We start from the raw sequence: 17,658 nt of genomic DNA, 5'->3' as shown, positions 1-17,658 counted from the left end.
TTGTCCCATTTTTTCCAAGAAAAAATCCTCGAAAATTGTCCCAAAATCGACCGATTTTTACCTGTTGAAGTATCAGGAGAGCATCCGAACCAGGAGGTATCAGTTATCCCAATTTTTCCACGAAAAAATCCTCGAAAATTGTCCCAAAAACGACCGATTTTTGCCTGTTGAAGTATCAGGAGAGCATCCGAAACAGGAGGTACCAATTATCCCAATTTTTCCACGAAAAAATCCTCGAAAATTGTCCCAAAAACGACCGATTTTTACCAGTTAAAGTATCAGGAGAGCATCCAAACCAGGAGGTAGCATTTGTCCCATTTTTTCAACGAAAAAATCCTCGAAAATTGTCCCAAAAATGCCCAAATTTTCACCAGTTGAAATATCAGGAGAGCATCCGAACCAAGAGGTAGCGATTGTCCCATTTTTTCCAAGAAAAAATCCTCGAAAATTGTCCCAAAAACGACCGATTTTTACCAGTTAAAGTATCAGGAGAGCATCCAAACAAGGAGGTAGCATTTGTTCCATTTTTTCAACGAAAAAATCCTCGAAAATTGTCCCAAAAATGCCCAAATTTTCACCAGTTGAAGTATCAGGAGAGCATCCGAAACAGGAGGTAGCAATTGACCCATTTTTTCCACGAAAAAATCCTCGAAAATTGTCCCAATACCGACCAATTTTTACCAGTTGAAGTATCAGGAGAGCATCCGAAACAGGAGGTAGCAATTGACCCATTTTTTCCACGAAAAAATCCTCGAAAATTGTCCCAATACCGACCAATTTTTACCAGTTGAAGTATCAGGAGAGCATCCGAACCAGGAAGTACCAATTATCCCAATTTTTCCACGAAAAAATCCTCGAAAATTGTCCCAAAAACGACCGATTTTTACCAGTTAAAGTATCAGGAGAGCATCCAAACCAGGAGGTAGCATTTGTTCCATTTTCTCAACGAAAAAATCCTCGAAAATTGTCCCAAAAATGCCCAAATTTTCACCAGTTGAAGTATCAGGAGAGCATCCGAAACAGGAGGTAGCAATTGACCCATTTTTTCCACGAAAAAATCCTCGAAAATTGTCCCAATACCGACCAATTTTTACCAGTTGAAATATCAGGAGAGCATCCGAAACAGGAGGTAGCAATTGACCCATTTTTTCCACGAAAAATTTCTCGAAAATTGTCCCAAAAATGCCCAAATTTTCACCAGTTGAAGTATCAGGAGAGCATCCGAAACAGGAGGTAGCAATTAACCCATTTTTTCCACGAAAAAATCCTCGAAAATTGTCCCAATACCGACCAATTTTTACCAGTTGAAGTATCAGGAGAGCATCCGAACCAGGAGGTACCAATTATCCCAATTTTTCCACGAAAAAATCCTCGAAAATTGTCCCAAAAACGACCGATTTTTACCAGTTAAAGTATCAGGAGAGCATCCAAACCAGGAGGTAGCATTTGTCCCATTTTTTCAACGAAAAAATCCTCGAAAATTGTCCCAAAAATGCCCAAATTTTCACCAGTTGAAGTATCAGGAGAGCATCCGAAACAGGAGGTAGCAATTGACCCATTTTTTCCACGAAAAAATCCTCGAAAATTGTCCCAATATCGACCAATTTTTACCAGTTGAAATATCAGGAGAGCATCCGAAACAGGAGGTAGCAGTTGACCCATTTTTTCCACGAAAAAATCCTCGAAAATTGTCCCAAAAATGCCCAAATTTTCACCAGTTGAAGTATCAGGAGAGCATCCGAACCAGGAGGTAGCAATTAACCCATTTTTTCCACGAAAAAATCCTCGAAAATTGTCCCAATACCGACCAATTTTTACCAGTTGAAGTATCAGGAGAGCATCCGAACCAGGAAGTACCAATTATCCCATTTTTTCAACGCAAAAATCCTCGAAAATCCCAAAAATGCCCAAATTTTCACCAGTATAAGTATCAGGAGCGCATCCGATCCAGGAGGTAGCAATTGTCCCATTTTCGCCACGAAAAACTGCGCAAAACTTGCCCCGAAAATGACCGATTTTCACCAGTTGAAGTATCAGGAGAGCATCCAAACCAGAAGTTAGCGATTGTCCCATTTTTTCCAAGAAAAAATCCTCGAAAATTGTCCCAATACCGACCAATTTTTACCTGTTGAAGTATCAGGAGAGCATCCGAACCAGGAAGTACCAATTTACCCAATTTTTCCACGAAAAAATCCTCGAAAATTGTCCCAAAAACGACCGATTTTTACCAGTTAAAGTATCAGGAGAGCATCCAAACCAGGAGGTAGCATTTGTCCCATTTTTTCAACGAAAAAATCCTCGAAAATTGTCCCAAAAATGCCCAAATTTTCACCAGTTGAAATATCAGGAGAGCATCCGAACCAAGAGGTAGCGATTGTCCCATTTTTTCCACTAAAAAATCCTCGAAAATTGTCCCAAAAACGACCGATTTTTACCAGTTAAAGTATCAGGAGAGCATCCAAACCAGGAGGTAGCAGTTGTCCCATGTTTTCAACGAAAAAATCCTCGAAAATTGTCCCAAAAATGCCCAAATTTTGACCAGTTGAAATATCAGGAGAGCATCCGAAACAGGAGGTAGCAATTGACCCATTTTTTCCACGAAAAAATCCTCGAAAATTGTCCCAATACCGACCAATTTTTACCAGTTGAAGTATCAGGAGAGCATCCGAACCAGGAAGTACCAATTATCCCAATTTTTCCACGAAAAAATCCTCGAAAATTGTCCCGAAAACGACCGAGTTTTACCAGTTCAAGTATCAGGAGAGCATCCAAACCAGGAGGTAGCATTTGTCCCATTTTTTCAACGAAAAAATCCTCGAAAATTGTCCCAAAAATGCCCAAATTTTCACCAGTTGAAGTATCAGGAGAGCATCCGAAACAGGAGGTAGCATTTGACCCATTTTTTCCACGAAAAAATCCTCGAAAATTGTCCCAAAAATGCCCAAATTTTGACCAGTTGAAATATCAGGAGAGCATCCGAAACAGGAGGTAGCAATTGACCCATTTTTTCCACGAAAAAATCCTCGAAAATTGTCCCAATACCGACCAATTTTTACCAGTTGAAGTATCAGGAGAGCATCCGAACCAGGAAGTACCAATTATCCCAATTTTTCCACGAAAAAATCCTCGAAAATTGTCCCAAAAACGACCGATTTTTACCAGTTAAAGTATCAGGAGAGCATCCAAACCAGGAGGTAGCGATTGTCCCATTTTTTCAACGAAAAAATCCTCGAAAATTGTCCCAAAAATGCCCAAATTTTCACCAGTTGAAGTATCAGGAGAGCATCCGAAACAGGAGGTAGCAATTGACCCATTTTTTCCAAGAAAAAATCCTCGAAAATTGTCCCAAAAACGACCGATTTTTACCAGTTGAAGTATCAGGCGAGCATCCGAACCAGGAAGTACCAATTATCCCAATTTTTCCACGAAAAATTTCTCGAAAATTGTCCCAAAAATGCCCAAATTTTCACCAGTTGAAGTATCAGGAGAGCATCCGAAACAGGAGGTAGCATTTGTCCCATTTTTTCAACGAAAAAATCCTCGAAAATCCCAAAAATGCCCAAATTTTCACCAGTTGAAGTATCAGGAGCGCATCCGATCCAGGAGGTAGCAATTGTCCCATTTTCGCCACGAAAAACTGCGCAAAACTTGCCCCGAAAATGACCGATTTTCACCAGTTGAAGTATCAGGAGAGCATCCAAACCAGAAGTTAGCGATTGTCCCATTTTTTCCAAGAAAAAATCCTCGAAAATTGTCCCAAAATCGACCGATTTTTACCTGTTGAAGTATCAGGAGAGCATCCGAACCAGGAGGTATCAATTATCCCAATTTTTCCACGAAAAAATCCTCGAAAATTGTCCCAAAAACGACCGATTTTTGCCTGTTGAAGTATCAGGAGAGCATCCGAAACAGGAGGTACCAATTATCCCAATTTTTCCACGAAAAAATCCTCGAAAATTGTCCCAAAAACGACCGATTTTTACCAGTTAAAGTATCAGGAGAGCATCCAAACCAGGAGGTAGCATTTGTCCCATTTTTTCAACGAAAAAATCCTCGAAAATTGTCCCAAAAATGCCCAAATTTTCACCAGTTGAAATATCAGGAGAGCATCCGAACCAAGAGGTAGCGATTGTCCCATTTTTTCAACGAAAAAATCCTCGAAAATTGTCCCAAAAACGACCGATTTTTACCAGTTAAAGTATCAGGAGAGCATCCAAACCAGGAGGTAGCATTTGTCCCATTTTTTCAACGAAAAAATCCTCGAAAATTGTCCCAAAAATGCCCAAATTTTCACCAGTTGAAGTATCAGGAGAGCATCCGAAACAGGAGGTAGCAATTGACCCATTTTTTCCACGAAAAAATCCTCGAAAATTGTCCCAATACCGACCAATTTTTACCAGTTGAAATATCAGGAGAGCATCCGAAACAGGAGGTAGCATTTGACCCATTTTTTCCACGAAAAAATCCTCGAAAATTGTCCCAATACCGACCAATTTTTACCAGTTGAAGTATCAGGAGAGCATCCGAACCAGGAAGTACCAATTATCCCAATTTTTCCACGAAAAAATCCTCGAAAATTGTCCCAAAAACGACCGATTTTTACCAGTTAAAGTATCAGGAGAGCATCCAAACCAGGAGGTAGCATTTGTTCCATTTTCTCAACGAAAAAATCCTCGAAAATTGTCCCAAAAATGCCCAAATTTTCACCAGTTGAAGTATCAGGAGAGCATCCGAAACAGGAGGTAGCAATTGAGCCATTTTTTCCACGAAAAAATCCTCGAAAATTGTCCCAATACCGACCAATTTTTACCAGTTGAAATATCAGGAGAGCATCCGAAACAGGAGGTAGCAATTGACCCATTTTTTCCACGAAAAATTTCTCGAAAATTGTCCCAAAAATGCCCAAATTTTCACCAGTTGAAGTATCAGGAGAGCATCCGAAACAGGAGGTAGCAATTAACCCATTTTTTCCACGAAAAAATCCTCGAAAATTGTCCCAATACCGACCAATTTTTACCAGTTGAAGTATCAGGAGAGCATCCGAACCAGGAAGTACCAATTATCCCAATTATTCCACGAAAAAATCCTCGAAAATTGTCCCAAAAACGACCGATTTTTACCAGTTAAAGTATCAGGAGAGCATCCAAACCAGGAGGTAGCATTTGTCCCATTTTTTCAACGAAAAAATCCTCGAAAATTGTCCCAAAAATGCCCAAATTTTCACCAGTTGAAGTATCAGGAGAGCATCCGAAACAGGAGGTAGCAATTGACCCATTTTTTCCACGAAAAAATCCTCGAAAATTGTCCCAATACCGACCAATTTTTACCAGTTGAAATATCAGGAGAGCATCCGAAACAGGAGGTAGCAATTGACCCATTTTTTCCACGAAAAATTTCTCGAAAATTGTCCCAAAAATGCCCAAATTTTCACCAGTTGAAGTATCAGGAGAGCATCCGAAACAGGAGGTAGCAATTAACCCATTTTTTCCACGAAAAAATCCTCGAAAATTGTCCCAATACCGACCAATTTTTACCAGTTGAAGTATCAGGAGAGCATCCGAACCAGGAAGTACCAATTATCCCAATTATTCCACGAAAAAATCCTCGAAAATTGTCCCAAAAACGACCGATTTTTACCAGTTAAAGTATCAGGAGAGCATCCAAACCAGGAGGTAGCATTTGTCCCATTTTTTCAACGAAAAAATCCTCGAAAATTGTCCCAAAAATGCCCAAATTTTCACCAGTTGAAGTATCAGGAGAGCATCCGAAACAGGAGGTAGCAATTGACCCATTTTTTCCACGAAAAAATCCTCGAAAATTGTCCCAATACCGACCAATTTTTACCAGTTGAAATATCAGGAGAGCATCCGAAACAGGAGGTAGCAATTGACCCATTTTTTCCACGAAAAAATCCTCGAAAATTGTCCCAAAAATGCCCAAATTTTCACCAGTTGAAGTATCAGGAGAGCATCCGAAACAGGAGGTAGCAATTAACCCATTTTTTCCACGAAAAAATCCTCGAAAATTGTCCCAATACCGACCAATTTTTACCAGTTGAAGTATCAGGAGAGCATCCGAACCAGGAAGTACCAATTATCCCAATTTTTCCACGAAAAAATCCTCGAAAATTGTCCCAAAAACGACCGATTTTTACCAGTTAAAGTATCAGGAGAGCATCCAAACCAGGAGGTAGCATTTGTTCCATTTTTGCAACGAAAAAATCCTCGAAAATTGTCCCAAAAATGCCCAAATTTTCACCAGTTGAAGTATCAGGAGAGCATCCGAAACAGGAGGTAGCAATTGACCCATTTTTTCCACGAAAAAATCCTCGAAAATTGTCCCAATACCGACCAATTTTTACCAGTTGAAGTATCAGGAGAGCATCCGAACCAGGAAGTACCAATTATCCCAATTTTTCCACGAAAACATCCTCGAAAATTGTCCCAAAAACGACCGATTTTTACCAGTTAAAGTATCAGGAGAGCATCCAAACCAGGAGGTAGCATTTGTCCCATTTTTTCAACGAAAAAATCCTCGAAAATTGCCCCAAAAATGCCCAAATTTTCACCAGTTGAAATATCAGGAGAGCATCCGAACCAAGAGGTAGCGATTGTCCCATTTTTTTCAAGAAAAAATCCTCGAAAATTGTCCCAAAAACGACCGATTTTTACCTGTTGAAGTATCAGGAGAGCATCCGAACCAGGAGGTACCAATTATCCCAATTTTTCCACGAAAAAATCCTCGAAAATTGTCCCAAAAACGACCGAATTTTACCAGTTAAAGTATCAGGAGAGCATCCAAACCAGGAGGTAGCATTTGTCCCATTTTTTCAACGAAAAAATCCTCGAAAATTGTCCCAAAAATGCCCAAATTTTCACCAGTTGAAGTATCAGGAGAGCATCCGAAACAGGAGGTAGCAATTGACCCATTTTTTCCACGAAAAAATCCTCGAAAATTGTCCCAATACCGACCAATTTTTACCAGTTGAAATATCAGGAGAGCATCCGAAACAGGAGGTAGCAATTGACCCATTTTTTCCACGAAAAATTTCTCGAAAATTGTCCCAAAAATGCCCAAATTTTCACCAGTTGAAGTATCAGGAGAGCATCCGAAACAGGAGGTAGCAATTAACCCATTTTTTCCACGAAAAAATCCTCGAAAATTGTCCCAATACCGACCAATTTTTACCAGTTGAAGTATCAGGAGAGCATCCGAACCAGGAAGTACCAATTATCCCAATTTTTCCACGAAAAAATCCTCGAAAATTGTCCCAAAAACGACCGATTTTTACCAGTTAAAGTATCAGGAGAGCATCCAAACCAGGAGGTAGCATTTGTTCCATTTTTGCAACGAAAAAATCCTCGAAAATTGTCCCAAAAATGCCCAAATTTTCACCAGTTGAAGTATCAGGAGAGCATCCGAAACAGGAGGTAGCAATTGACCCATTTTTTCCCCACCAATTCCTCAAAAATCATCCCAAAAACGACCGATATCGATCAGTTGAAGTATCAGGAGAGCATCCGAACCAGAAAGTACCAATTATCCCAATTTTTCCACGAAAACATCCTCGAAAATTGTCCCAAAAACGACCGATTTTTACCAGTTAAAGTATCAGGAGAGCATCCAAACCAGGAGGTAGCATTTGTCCCATTTTTTCAACGAAAAAATCCTCGAAAATTGCCCCAAAAATGCCCAAATTTTCACCAGTTGAAATATCAGGAGAGCATCCGAACCAAGAGGTAGCGATTGTCCCATTTTTTCCAAGAAAAAATCCTCGAAAATTGTCCCAAAAACGACCGATTTTTACCTGTTGAAGTATCAGGAGAGCATCCGAACCAGGAGGTACCAATTATCCCAATTTTTCCACGAAAAAATCCTCGAAAATTGTCCCAAAAACGACCGATTTTTACCAGTTAAAGTATCAGGAGAGCATCCAAACCAGGAGGTAGCATTTGTCCCATTTTTTCCACGAAAAAATCCTCGAAAATTGTCCCAAAAATGCCCAAATTTTCACCAGTTGAAGTATCAGGAGAGCATCCGAAACAGGAGGTAGCAATTGACCCATTTTTTCCACGAAAAAATCCTCGAAAATTGTCCCAAAAACGACCGATTTTTACCTGTTGAAGTATCAGGAGAGCATCCGAACCTGGAGGTAGCAATTGTCTTATTTTTTGCAAGAAATACTTCTCAAAAATTGTCCCAAAAACGACCGAATTTTACCAGTTTTAGTATCAGGAGATCATCCGAACCAAGAGGTAGCAATTGTCCCATTTTTTCCCCGACAAATTCCTCAAAAATCATCCCAAAAACGACCGATATCGATCAGTTGAAGTATCATGAGAGCATCCGAACCAGGAGGTAGCAATTGTCCCATTTTTTCCAAGAAAAAATTCCCGAAAATTGTCCCAAAAACTATCGATATTTACCAGTTGAAGTATCAGGAGAGTATCCGAAACGATAGATACCAATTATCCATATTTTTACACGAAAACATCTTTCAAAATTGTCCCAAAATCGACCGATTTATACCAGTTGCAGTATCAGGAGAGAATCCGAACCAGGAGGTTGCAATTTTCCCATTTTTCCACGAAAAGATCTTCAAAACTTGCCCCAAAAACGACCGATTTTTACCGGTTGAAAATTTCGAAGAGCATCCGAACCAGGAGATAGCAATTGTCCCATTGTTCCAAGAAAAAATTCACGAAAATTGTCCCAAAAACGACCGATTGTCACCAGTTGAAGTATCAGGAGAGCATCCGAACCTGAAGATACCAATTATCCATATTTTTCCGCGAAAAAATCCTCGAAAATTGTCCCGAAAACGACCGATTTTTACCAGTTGCAGTATCAGGAGAGCATCCGAACCTGGAGGTAGCAATTGTCTTATTTTTTGCAAGAAATACTTCTCAAAAATTGTCCCAAAAACGACTGAATTTTACCAGTTTTAGTATCAGGAGATCATCCGAACCAAGAGGTAGCAATTGTCCCATTTTTTCCCCGACAAATTCCTCAAAAATCATCCCAAAAACGACCGATATCGATCAGTTGAAGTATCATGCGAGCATCCGAACCAGGAGGTAGCAATTGTCCCATTTTTTCCAAGAAAAAATTCCCGAAAATTGTCCCAAAAACTATCGATATTTACCAGTTGAAGTATCAGGAGAGTATCCGAAACGATAGATACCAATTATCCATATTTTTCCACGAAAACATCCTCCAAAATTGTCCCAAAATCGACCGATTTATACCAGTTGCAGTATCAGGAGAGAATCCGAACCAGGAGGTTGCAATTTTCCCATTTTTCCACGAAAAGATCTTCAAAACTTGCCCCAAAAACGACCGATTTTTACCGGTTGAAAATTTCGAAGAGCATCCGAACCAGGAGATAGCAATTGTCCCATTGTTCCAAGAAAAAATTCACGAAAATTGTCCCAAAAACGACCGATTGTCACCAGTTGAAGTATCAGGAGAGCATCCGAACCTGAAGATACCAATTATCCATATTTTTCCGCGAAAAAATCCTCGAAAATTGTCCCGAAAACGACCGATTTTTACCAGTTGCAGTATCAGGAGAGCATCCGAACCTGGAGGTAGCAATTGTCTTATTTTTTGCAAGAAATACTTCTCAAAAATTGTCCCAAAAACGACCGAATTTTACCAGTTTTAGTATCAGGAGATCATCCGAACCAAGAGGTAGCAATTGTCCCATTTTTTCCCCACCAATTCCTCAAAAATCATCCCAAAAACGACCGATATCGATCAGTTGAAGTATCAGGAGATCATCCGAACCAGGAGGTAGCAATTGTCCCATTTTTTCCACGAAAAAATTCCCGAAAATTGTCCCAAAAACTATCGATATTTACCAGTTGAAGTATCAGGAGAGCATCCGAACCAAGAGGTAGCAATTGCCGCATTTGTTCCACGAAAAACTCCTCAAAAATTGTCCCAAAAACGACCGAATTTTACCAGTTTAAGTATCAGGAGAGCATCCGAATCAGGAGGTACCAATTATCCCAATTTTTCCACGAAAAAATCCTCTAAAATTGTCCCACGAACGACACCTCAACAATTGTCCCAAAAACAACCGATTTTTACTGGTTGAAGTAACAGGAGAGGTTAACTTATTAGTAGGCATCCGTAGAAGTAAATAAGTTGTTTCAGATGATAGCGAAATAGAAGAAGAAATACAAAACGCTTTTCAATCTTTTTACGATCACACATAAAATACTATTAAGGTATTTATTGTTATTCATCTAATACTTGTTTTGCTCCAGTGGATGGCGACTGCTGGTTGGTTGGTTTGTTATATTACGCAACGTCCAACGTCGTAAATTTCGATCGCTCACAACAATGCATTGATTGAGGTTAAGCAGATACCTGTCGCTAACGAATGTATCCTCTAAGGGGAAGAAACTGCAGTGCCAAACTGAACCACCCCTAATCTCTTATCTAGATACTTCTTGTGTATGTTTGTGTTGTCGACCCTTGGAGGGGCTACTTACTTGTAATGGCTTATATACGATACTCTTCACTCTTCGTCCGCGTTTCTATTCATTGTCCTAAGATTTCGCTTGGATCGTTCGCACTTTTATCCATATTGCTAAAAAATATATACGTGTACGTGTGTGTGTTTGTGTGTGTGTGTATGTGTGTTAAGATTGTGTATATATATATGTATATAGTTTCTTATGTATCAAGCGAATCCGTTCAACTTAAACGCGCTATAGACGACGAACTGATTGCTAATATTCTGCGCTGCTATTCATCGCTGAGATTCTTGCTCACACTTTTCGTTCCTCAAACTAGGTAATCACCTCACCTCTTCTCACCGATCAACCTCTGGGTACTGCGTTCATCAGTATCAAGTGTCGATTGTGTGATCTTGCCATGATAGACACATACTTTAACGCATTTAGCTTTAAAGCGTATATCTAATGATATATCCTTTTAGCTCTTTCCCTTCACCTTGTTCGCTTCAAACTCATGTGTCTCTCTCCTGCGTCTGCCTCTCTTTTATGTGATAAAAGTAGTAAATAAAATAAAATCATAAATCATATAAAGCGGCCCCACATACACGCCAATTCCTTCCAATCTGGATAGTATAAATAGTGCTTTCGAGGTGTGAAGCTGTAATTGTGCGCGGCTACGAGACTCCTTCTAAACACCCTTTCTTCCTAATGCGTCACCATCACCACGAGATTGTAGCTAAACTCACGGGTCCAGATTCTCGGTGGACAGTTTCGGTATCTTCGCCGGTGGTGCCGCAACGAGATCCGCAATCGAGGCAAACTCCATCCGCTTCTTGTACGGTGGCAGTATCATGCTTCCGCTGCCGGTACCGGGCGATGTCGTGCCCGGCATGATAGCGGCCGGTGACGATCGTGACATATCGACCGGTGGCGTTTGGGAAGCCGATTTGCGCGAAAGATCGGCTGCCGCAGCAGCGTTGGCGCCGAGTGGCGAGCTGGCTGCCAACGGGACAACGCTCGAAACGGCCAAATCCACAGCGGAAAAGTTGTATTTAGAGCTACCGCTTCCTCCTCCAGTGCCACCGCTTCCCGCACCGAGCGATGGACTTTCCCGACTGTTGACGGCAGACTTGGTCGGTGTCAAGCGTGATCCGGGTGACGGTATGAGGGACGCGCCAGATGGCGGAGGTGGCGGTGGGGGCGTTTCAATCTTGCCCGTCGACGAAGCCGTCGACGAGGAGGACGATTTCGGTGGTTTCATCAGCATTGAATTGAACGCTTCCTGGTGTAGCTTCAACAACGAGGCGGACGGTGCCAGATACATATTGTTCGCTTCGAGAGTTGCCTTGGACAGTGGGTCCGGTATTTCGTACTTGTCCTGCGCGAACAAAGCGGACATATCGGGCATTTTACCTGCTACCGCGGAAAAGTTCGGAAACATCGACAGATAATCGAGACTGGCCGCTGCTGCTGCGGCTGCCGCTGCTGAACTTGATTTTCCGCCCGCATTACCTCCACCGGAACTTCCCGATCCGGTTCCCGCTTGTCCGCCGGCTGCTCCACCGGAGCCACTTGCGCCTCCCGGGGAGGAAGCAGCAGAATTGGAATTTGGCATTCCAGCAGCACCACCACCAAAGAGAAGATTCAAATCCGGAACACCCTTACCACCACCGGCAGCTGCAGCTGCGGCGGCTGCTTGACTGTACAACAGTGCGTTCATGTCCGCAGCGGTCGGTGGCGCACCACCAGCTCCAACGGCCGACGCAAACAAACTATTCAGCATATCGGCCGGATTGGTCATTGAACCACTGCCAACGGCAGCGGCCGCCGCTGCTGCTGCGGCTGCTGCAGCCGCTTTCGATGCTTTATCCGCTTTTCCGCCCGTTTTGCCACCGCCACCGCCACCACCACCCGCCGAACCTCCCATACGCTGAATCGGTTCGAAGAGGGCAGAAAGATTCGGTACGGCAAGATACGGATTCATGGCGGCGGCTGCTGCTGCGGCCGCTGCTGCCATATCGCCATCTTTTAGGCCACCCTGCCCCCCTCCTTTGGAGTTGGAAGACGACGACTTACCCGACGGTGACGGACCATCGGAAGAACCTCCCGATCCACCGCCCATCATGCCAAGATTTAGTGCACCAGCGCTCCCGTTCGTCCCCGAACCTCCACCTACACCGCCACCATTGTGCCCGAGAAAGGCAGCAAAATCGAGCTGATTGTTAGAGAGCGATTGCGCTTTCAACAAGACCTGAATGTCGTCCACATTTCCAGAGTTCAGAATCTGCTGCACTACCGGATACTTTTGCGATTGTTCAACCAGTAAATTAATGTCAGCCGTCGTCGGCACCGGTGGAAGATATGCATCAGTAGAGAAGACGGTTCGCAACTTAGAGATGAGCTCACTCGCCGCGGCTGCTTCCTTCTTAGCCGAGGACGCTCCCGTTGGCATGGATGAACTTCCTGACGAATTGTTGCCTCCTGCATTCATCTGTCCTCCACCTCCCGAGTGATCCTTCGCACTAGAATTACCACCCTTCGATGATCCCGAGGAAGGTTTTTTTATGATGGAAATTTCACTTCCCAGATTGCCGAGCGCTTGTGCCTGCTGGAGCAACATTTGGGAATATTCGGGTGATTTCATCAAATCGGCCAGCTTGCCCTGATCGAACTTAAAGTCGGCATACTCCATCATCGATTGATGTTGAAGCAGGGCTTGCTGTGCTTGATGAAGTTGCTGACGGGCCGCAACTTCGGCGGCCGCAGCCTGTTGCTGCAGTTGATTCGCTTTCGAGCGAGACTTCCCACCGGAACGGCCCGATTTACCCGTGCTAGGACTTCCTCCTCCCGCTCCAGTAGAACCAGTAGCCGGTCCGGACGAGCCGGAAGTTAACCCAGCCATACCGACCAGCGGATTACCGTACTGCGATTGCATAAACAGACTGAGATTGCCTTTCTCGAGCTGTTGCATGAATTCTTTCATGTTAGGAATCGGCGGTAGTCCGGAAGAGGAATTGGAACCTCCTGCTCCTCCTGCATTTACCGAAGAGTTGGAGGTAATGGTAGAGGTAGCGGACGTGGCAACACCGGATCCACCGCCTCCTCCGCTTGATCCTCCTCCACCTGCTTTCGAAGATATGCTACGATTCAAGCTATGTAGCAGCGTTTCGTTGATTTGAGAGTTAGAAAGACCGGATGCGGCGGCTACCTGTGCCAGAGCTGTCAACGCCGAAAGTCCGTACTCGTCTCCACGTTGCTGCTTGCTGCCACCACTCTGCTGCCCGAAAAGTGCCGCATAATCCTGGGACAGCAAATTGGAGGGAAGTGCACTACCGAGCGAGGCGAACGTAGCTGCATAAAGATCGTGAATGTTCCCGGGGCCTCCAGTACCGCCACTACCACCACCTGCACCTCCCGCACCACCCGCAGGTCCAATCAGCGAGCTAAGAGTAGGGCTTGCACGGTTCCCTCCAGCAGCAGCAGCGGCTGCCGCACTTCCAAGGATGTCCCCGATCGAAAGCTTTCCCGGGCTCGGTGCGGGTGAGTTACGTGTGCGGCTGCGACAGGACGAGGTGTCAGATTTGGCCGGGGACGGACTAGCCCGGACGGGCATTTCAAACTTTGCTGGACTAGCCGAGTTCGAGGGGATCGTAATTGGGCTATCTCGGGGCGAGGAAGTGTTGGTGGTAGTGGTGAGTGAGTTCGCTCCCATCGGAAGCATCTGGCCCGGCTGGCCGGCTGCCTGCTGCTGGTGTGCGTGATGATGATGATTATTTGCTAAACCAGCACCGGAACTGTTCATGGAAAGATTGGTAGCAGTGGTTTGGGTGGCCACCGGCCCACCATTGTTGCCACCCGTTTGACTAAGATTCGTTGGGAGCACTACAAGCGAGCTGGACAGTGGCGATGGAGTCATGTTTAACCCGGAGGGACGCTTCAACTGAGCCTGCAAACTTGGTACAGCGATCGATGGTCCCGTCGGTTTGCCATCGTCGTCCTTCAGCGAGATTACGTCCGAATCACCCATCTCGGAAGCACCGTCGAAATCATCGTCATTTTTCGTTTCAGTTGTAATGCTACTTTCTTCGGCGCTGTGTACCAGATTCACTACAACCGGTTGTGGCTGATGTGAGCCAGGAGTGGCGGAAACGATCGTCACATCATCGTTTCCTTTTGATCCGTCCGGATGGTGTTCCACCATTGATATTGGAGGTGGTGGTCCAGGATCCGATATAACCACAACCTCAGGAATATCTTCCGGTTCAAGGCCGAGCAACTCTCGGATCCAGTTCCAAAAGTGACCGGATGTGGAATCGCGCGGGAAGCGTGGTGTAAGCGATTTGCGAAGCTTCTCAATGTACGGGACATCGTTGATGTAGATCGATTGGAAGTTGATCAGTTCGCGCTTGAATTGTTTGTAGTAATCGACGGTTAGCATCATCTCTTCCTTTACGTCCTCGGAAAGTGTTTCGTCCTGGACGAGCGTGTACGACATCAGCATTGGGCGACCGTACTCGGCGGGACGGTTTTCCGGCGGTGGCATTACCCAGAAAGACATTACGTTCGACTCGAGTGCACTGTTCTGATCATCGTATGGAGCTGCAAATAAAACAAAAAAGGTTTTTAGACATTACTGCGTTTTAAGTTGATTAAGCAGGTAAGATTCAGGAATGCCGCTATCATACTTAAAAGTGGTCATTTTACATACAAAAAACTACTTCATATGACTTCTTTTTTTCTTCTTCTTGGCTTAACGACCTTCTTAATCACGCCGATGGCCGGCGTTTAATGGTTTAATGGTTTAATAGGCCTGCTGACCATGTAGTAGGATAGTCAGAAGTCGATACGGATGAACGTTTTTCTCTGACTCTATGCCCTTTAAATAGAGCTGATTCTCACTGCTGGCTTGTGCAATGATGAGTTTGACGACATTAGTAGTTCACCACTAATTGCAATAGACGTTTGAGTTAACCCAACCTGATAGGAAAAATGGTTGACAAAGCATGAAAAACACTATCTTTAAGATCAGTTTTCCCCGCCTCGTACGCTCTGAAAGTAGCAAAGTGATGTTTGAACCACATATTAGGGCCCGATAAATTATCTATGGTTTGTACATGGTACAGAAATTGAATACCTCCGAATTAAAATGCTCATCGAATAATCGTTTTATGAGGTCGCATCTGAGACCAGGTTCCAAATTCATCAAATTCTACTTGATAACAGGACATCATCTATCAATTTTATCAGCTGACCGAAACCTTCAAGCTTTAAAATTTACCCTAAAACTACACAGTATTAAGATTACATTGTGTTTGCCCTGTGTTCTTTACCATACTTCTGTGTAGCGAGTAAATATTTATAGCGGATCTTGCTCAGTTTCTTTGAATTTGCTCAACATTTTACGCAGAATCCTTTTGATAGGTCCACTTTTGCGACCATAACATGTATGTAGTACTAAAAATGTTGCTGGCAAAGCACTTCAATTTTAGGTGCAACATCTCGTTTTTGGTCTTGGCAGACTACTCTATAGTAACCTGCCTGATAGAGTCGCCCGAGGCATCTCAATGTACCGAGGCTAAGTGTCAAGTCTACAATATCTACTACTTACAGCAGATGAATCCTATGCAGGGAATGTACGACGCCTCCGTAGGACCTCTCATCCGTATCTGATAGTCCAGCTGTGCGTCACAATCACGCAACGTCGGCTGTACCGGAAAGCGTGGATGCGAATGGTACCAACCGACCAGATTGATGTTTTTCTTTATCATCAGCTTCTGTATTTGAAGCTCACAGAGTGCCGCCTTGTCACGATCGTGACGCGTGTTTCGACACGGGAAGGCATGCGTAATGGATAGATTGTGCGCGTTAATGTCCCAGGTTCCACCGAGATATCCACACACCTCGTAGTTGGTTAGGTGACAGTGGAAATCCATCACGAGCAGCGTCGAGGTGCTGACGGTCACCAAGAATGGTTGCATTTTCCCGATTGCGGTGAACGGAACTGCTTCGATGAGTGTGTTTGAGTCGCTGTTATGGGAGGGAAGGGATTGATCAAAAATTGAATGGCAACTAAATTAGGATTTCCGTCTAAAAGATCATACTTACTGCATGATGTTGCGATTGCTGATCGTGTTGTGTGAAACAATGTTCCGCCTTGCCGGTGGTGGTTCCATGGCCGTTTTGTCCTCTTCCAGCTCTTCTACCGGGTCTGAAAAAGTAATGTCCGAAGATTCGCGTTAGATTATACATTACCCGCTCACTTTTACTCACGCCAGGCCTCACCTTCGCTCGGTACTTCCTCTTTCTGATCTCGCTCCTTCTGCTGCTTTTTGTAGTATGCCGCTTTATACGCGTCCAGCTTGCGCCCCTTGTACTTCACCGATGCCCATCCACAGCCCGACTTTTTGTCCGGATTGATGATCCGCTTGCAGTAGATGGCCCAGGCACTCGGTGAGCAGAAGATGGTTTCCGTTTCCTGTGACTTTATCTTTCCGTCTGCCAACAGGTCACCGACAAACTTTTGTCCCTGTTGGTAAAACGCCGGCATTCATTTAGCGTATTGAAGCACGAAGCGGTACGCGCTTATTCCTTACCAAATACTCGATCGTCATTGCACCTTTGCCGGGCTGCAGAACGTTCGCACCTAGCAGCATCTGAAGGGTGATCGTTTTGCCCGGAAAGTATCCCAACTTATCCGCATCCTGGAAGGAAAAAGAAGGATTATCCTGATGCCTTAATGCAACATGTTTCGAATACATACTTCATCGATAAACTCGTCCGGAATATCACTCTCGTCTAGATGTGAGGACGATTCCTCTTCGCTTGCTTTTGTTGACATGGTGGCTGCTCTCTCTCTCCTTGTCTTCCGTCACGCTTCGTCCCTTTTCATCCACTCAAGCACGAGCTTTAATCGCAGTTTTGTTCTAACTTTTTGACTAAATAATATCTTCCGGATATCACCGGAATCTTCACACGCACGCACACCCGAGATCCAATCGAAGACGCTTGTCTGTGCTGAAGGAGTATAATTCCTTTTCTCTTTCTTTTTGCACAGACTTCTTCCACACCGAGCATACACACAGAGGGCGGCGACGGCGGCTGCGGCAACAACGATGCTCCCCGGGATGCGTTCTTCTAACAAACTTTATCACACTTTTTCACACACTTGCACCGGCACAACTTACCGCAC

At 44.0% G+C, this 17,658-nt stretch overlaps 3 protein-coding genes across 7 annotated transcripts in view; 1 reads left to right on the top strand and 2 right to left on the bottom strand.

Moving 5' to 3' along the window:
* Positions 1-17,658, bottom strand: part of LOC126565418 (proteasome subunit beta type-2) — a 549,154-nt gene that overhangs the window by 244,593 nt on the left and 286,903 nt on the right. Inside the window, exon 3 of one of the 5 annotated variants that reach the window (XM_050222595.1) lies at positions 10,625-10,637. The exons of the other annotated variants lie outside the window; for them this stretch is intronic. The gene's annotated coding sequence lies outside the window, so the exon portion shown is untranslated. Of the gene's footprint in view, positions 1-10,624; positions 10,638-17,658 lie in introns of those variants that run through there. 5 annotated transcript variants of the gene reach the window in all.
* Positions 1-17,658, top strand: part of LOC126563976 (uncharacterized) — a 333,716-nt gene that overhangs the window by 109,664 nt on the left and 206,394 nt on the right. The gene's annotated exons all lie outside the window — the stretch shown is intronic.
* On the bottom strand, positions 11,199-17,362 carry LOC126563801 (MPN domain-containing protein CG4751). The gene is made up of 6 exons (XM_050220544.1): positions 17,230-17,362; positions 17,063-17,170; positions 16,752-16,995; positions 16,575-16,677; positions 16,078-16,496; positions 11,199-15,068 (listed from the first exon to the last, which is right to left on the bottom strand). Exons 1-6 carry the CDS (start codon positions 17,305-17,307, stop codon positions 11,212-11,214), a joined length of 4,809 nt encoding a protein of 1,602 aa, XP_050076501.1. The 5' UTR covers positions 17,308-17,362; the 3' UTR covers positions 11,199-11,211.

The sequence above is a fragment of the Anopheles maculipalpis genome, chromosome 3RL, assembly GCF_943734695.1.
Source record: "Anopheles maculipalpis chromosome 3RL, idAnoMacuDA_375_x, whole genome shotgun sequence".
Lineage (NCBI taxonomy): Eukaryota > Metazoa > Arthropoda > Insecta > Diptera > Culicidae > Anopheles > Anopheles maculipalpis.
The sequence above is the reverse complement of the archived record's forward strand: the minus strand, read 5'-3'. Positions and strand labels throughout refer to the sequence as shown.

Coding starts and splice junctions, on each gene's coding strand:
- LOC126563801 (XM_050220544.1), bottom strand. CDS start 17,307: ATGTCAACAAAAGCAAGCGAAGAGGAATCGTCCTCACATCTAGACGAG. Junction 16,996..17,062: donor CAATGACGATCGAGTATTTG/GTAAGGAATAAG, acceptor TTTTACCAACAG/GGACAAAAGTTTGTCGGTGA. Junction 15,069..16,077: donor CTGCATAGGATTCATCTGCT/GTAAGTAGTAGA, acceptor TTTTATTTGCAG/CTCCATACGATGATCAGAAC.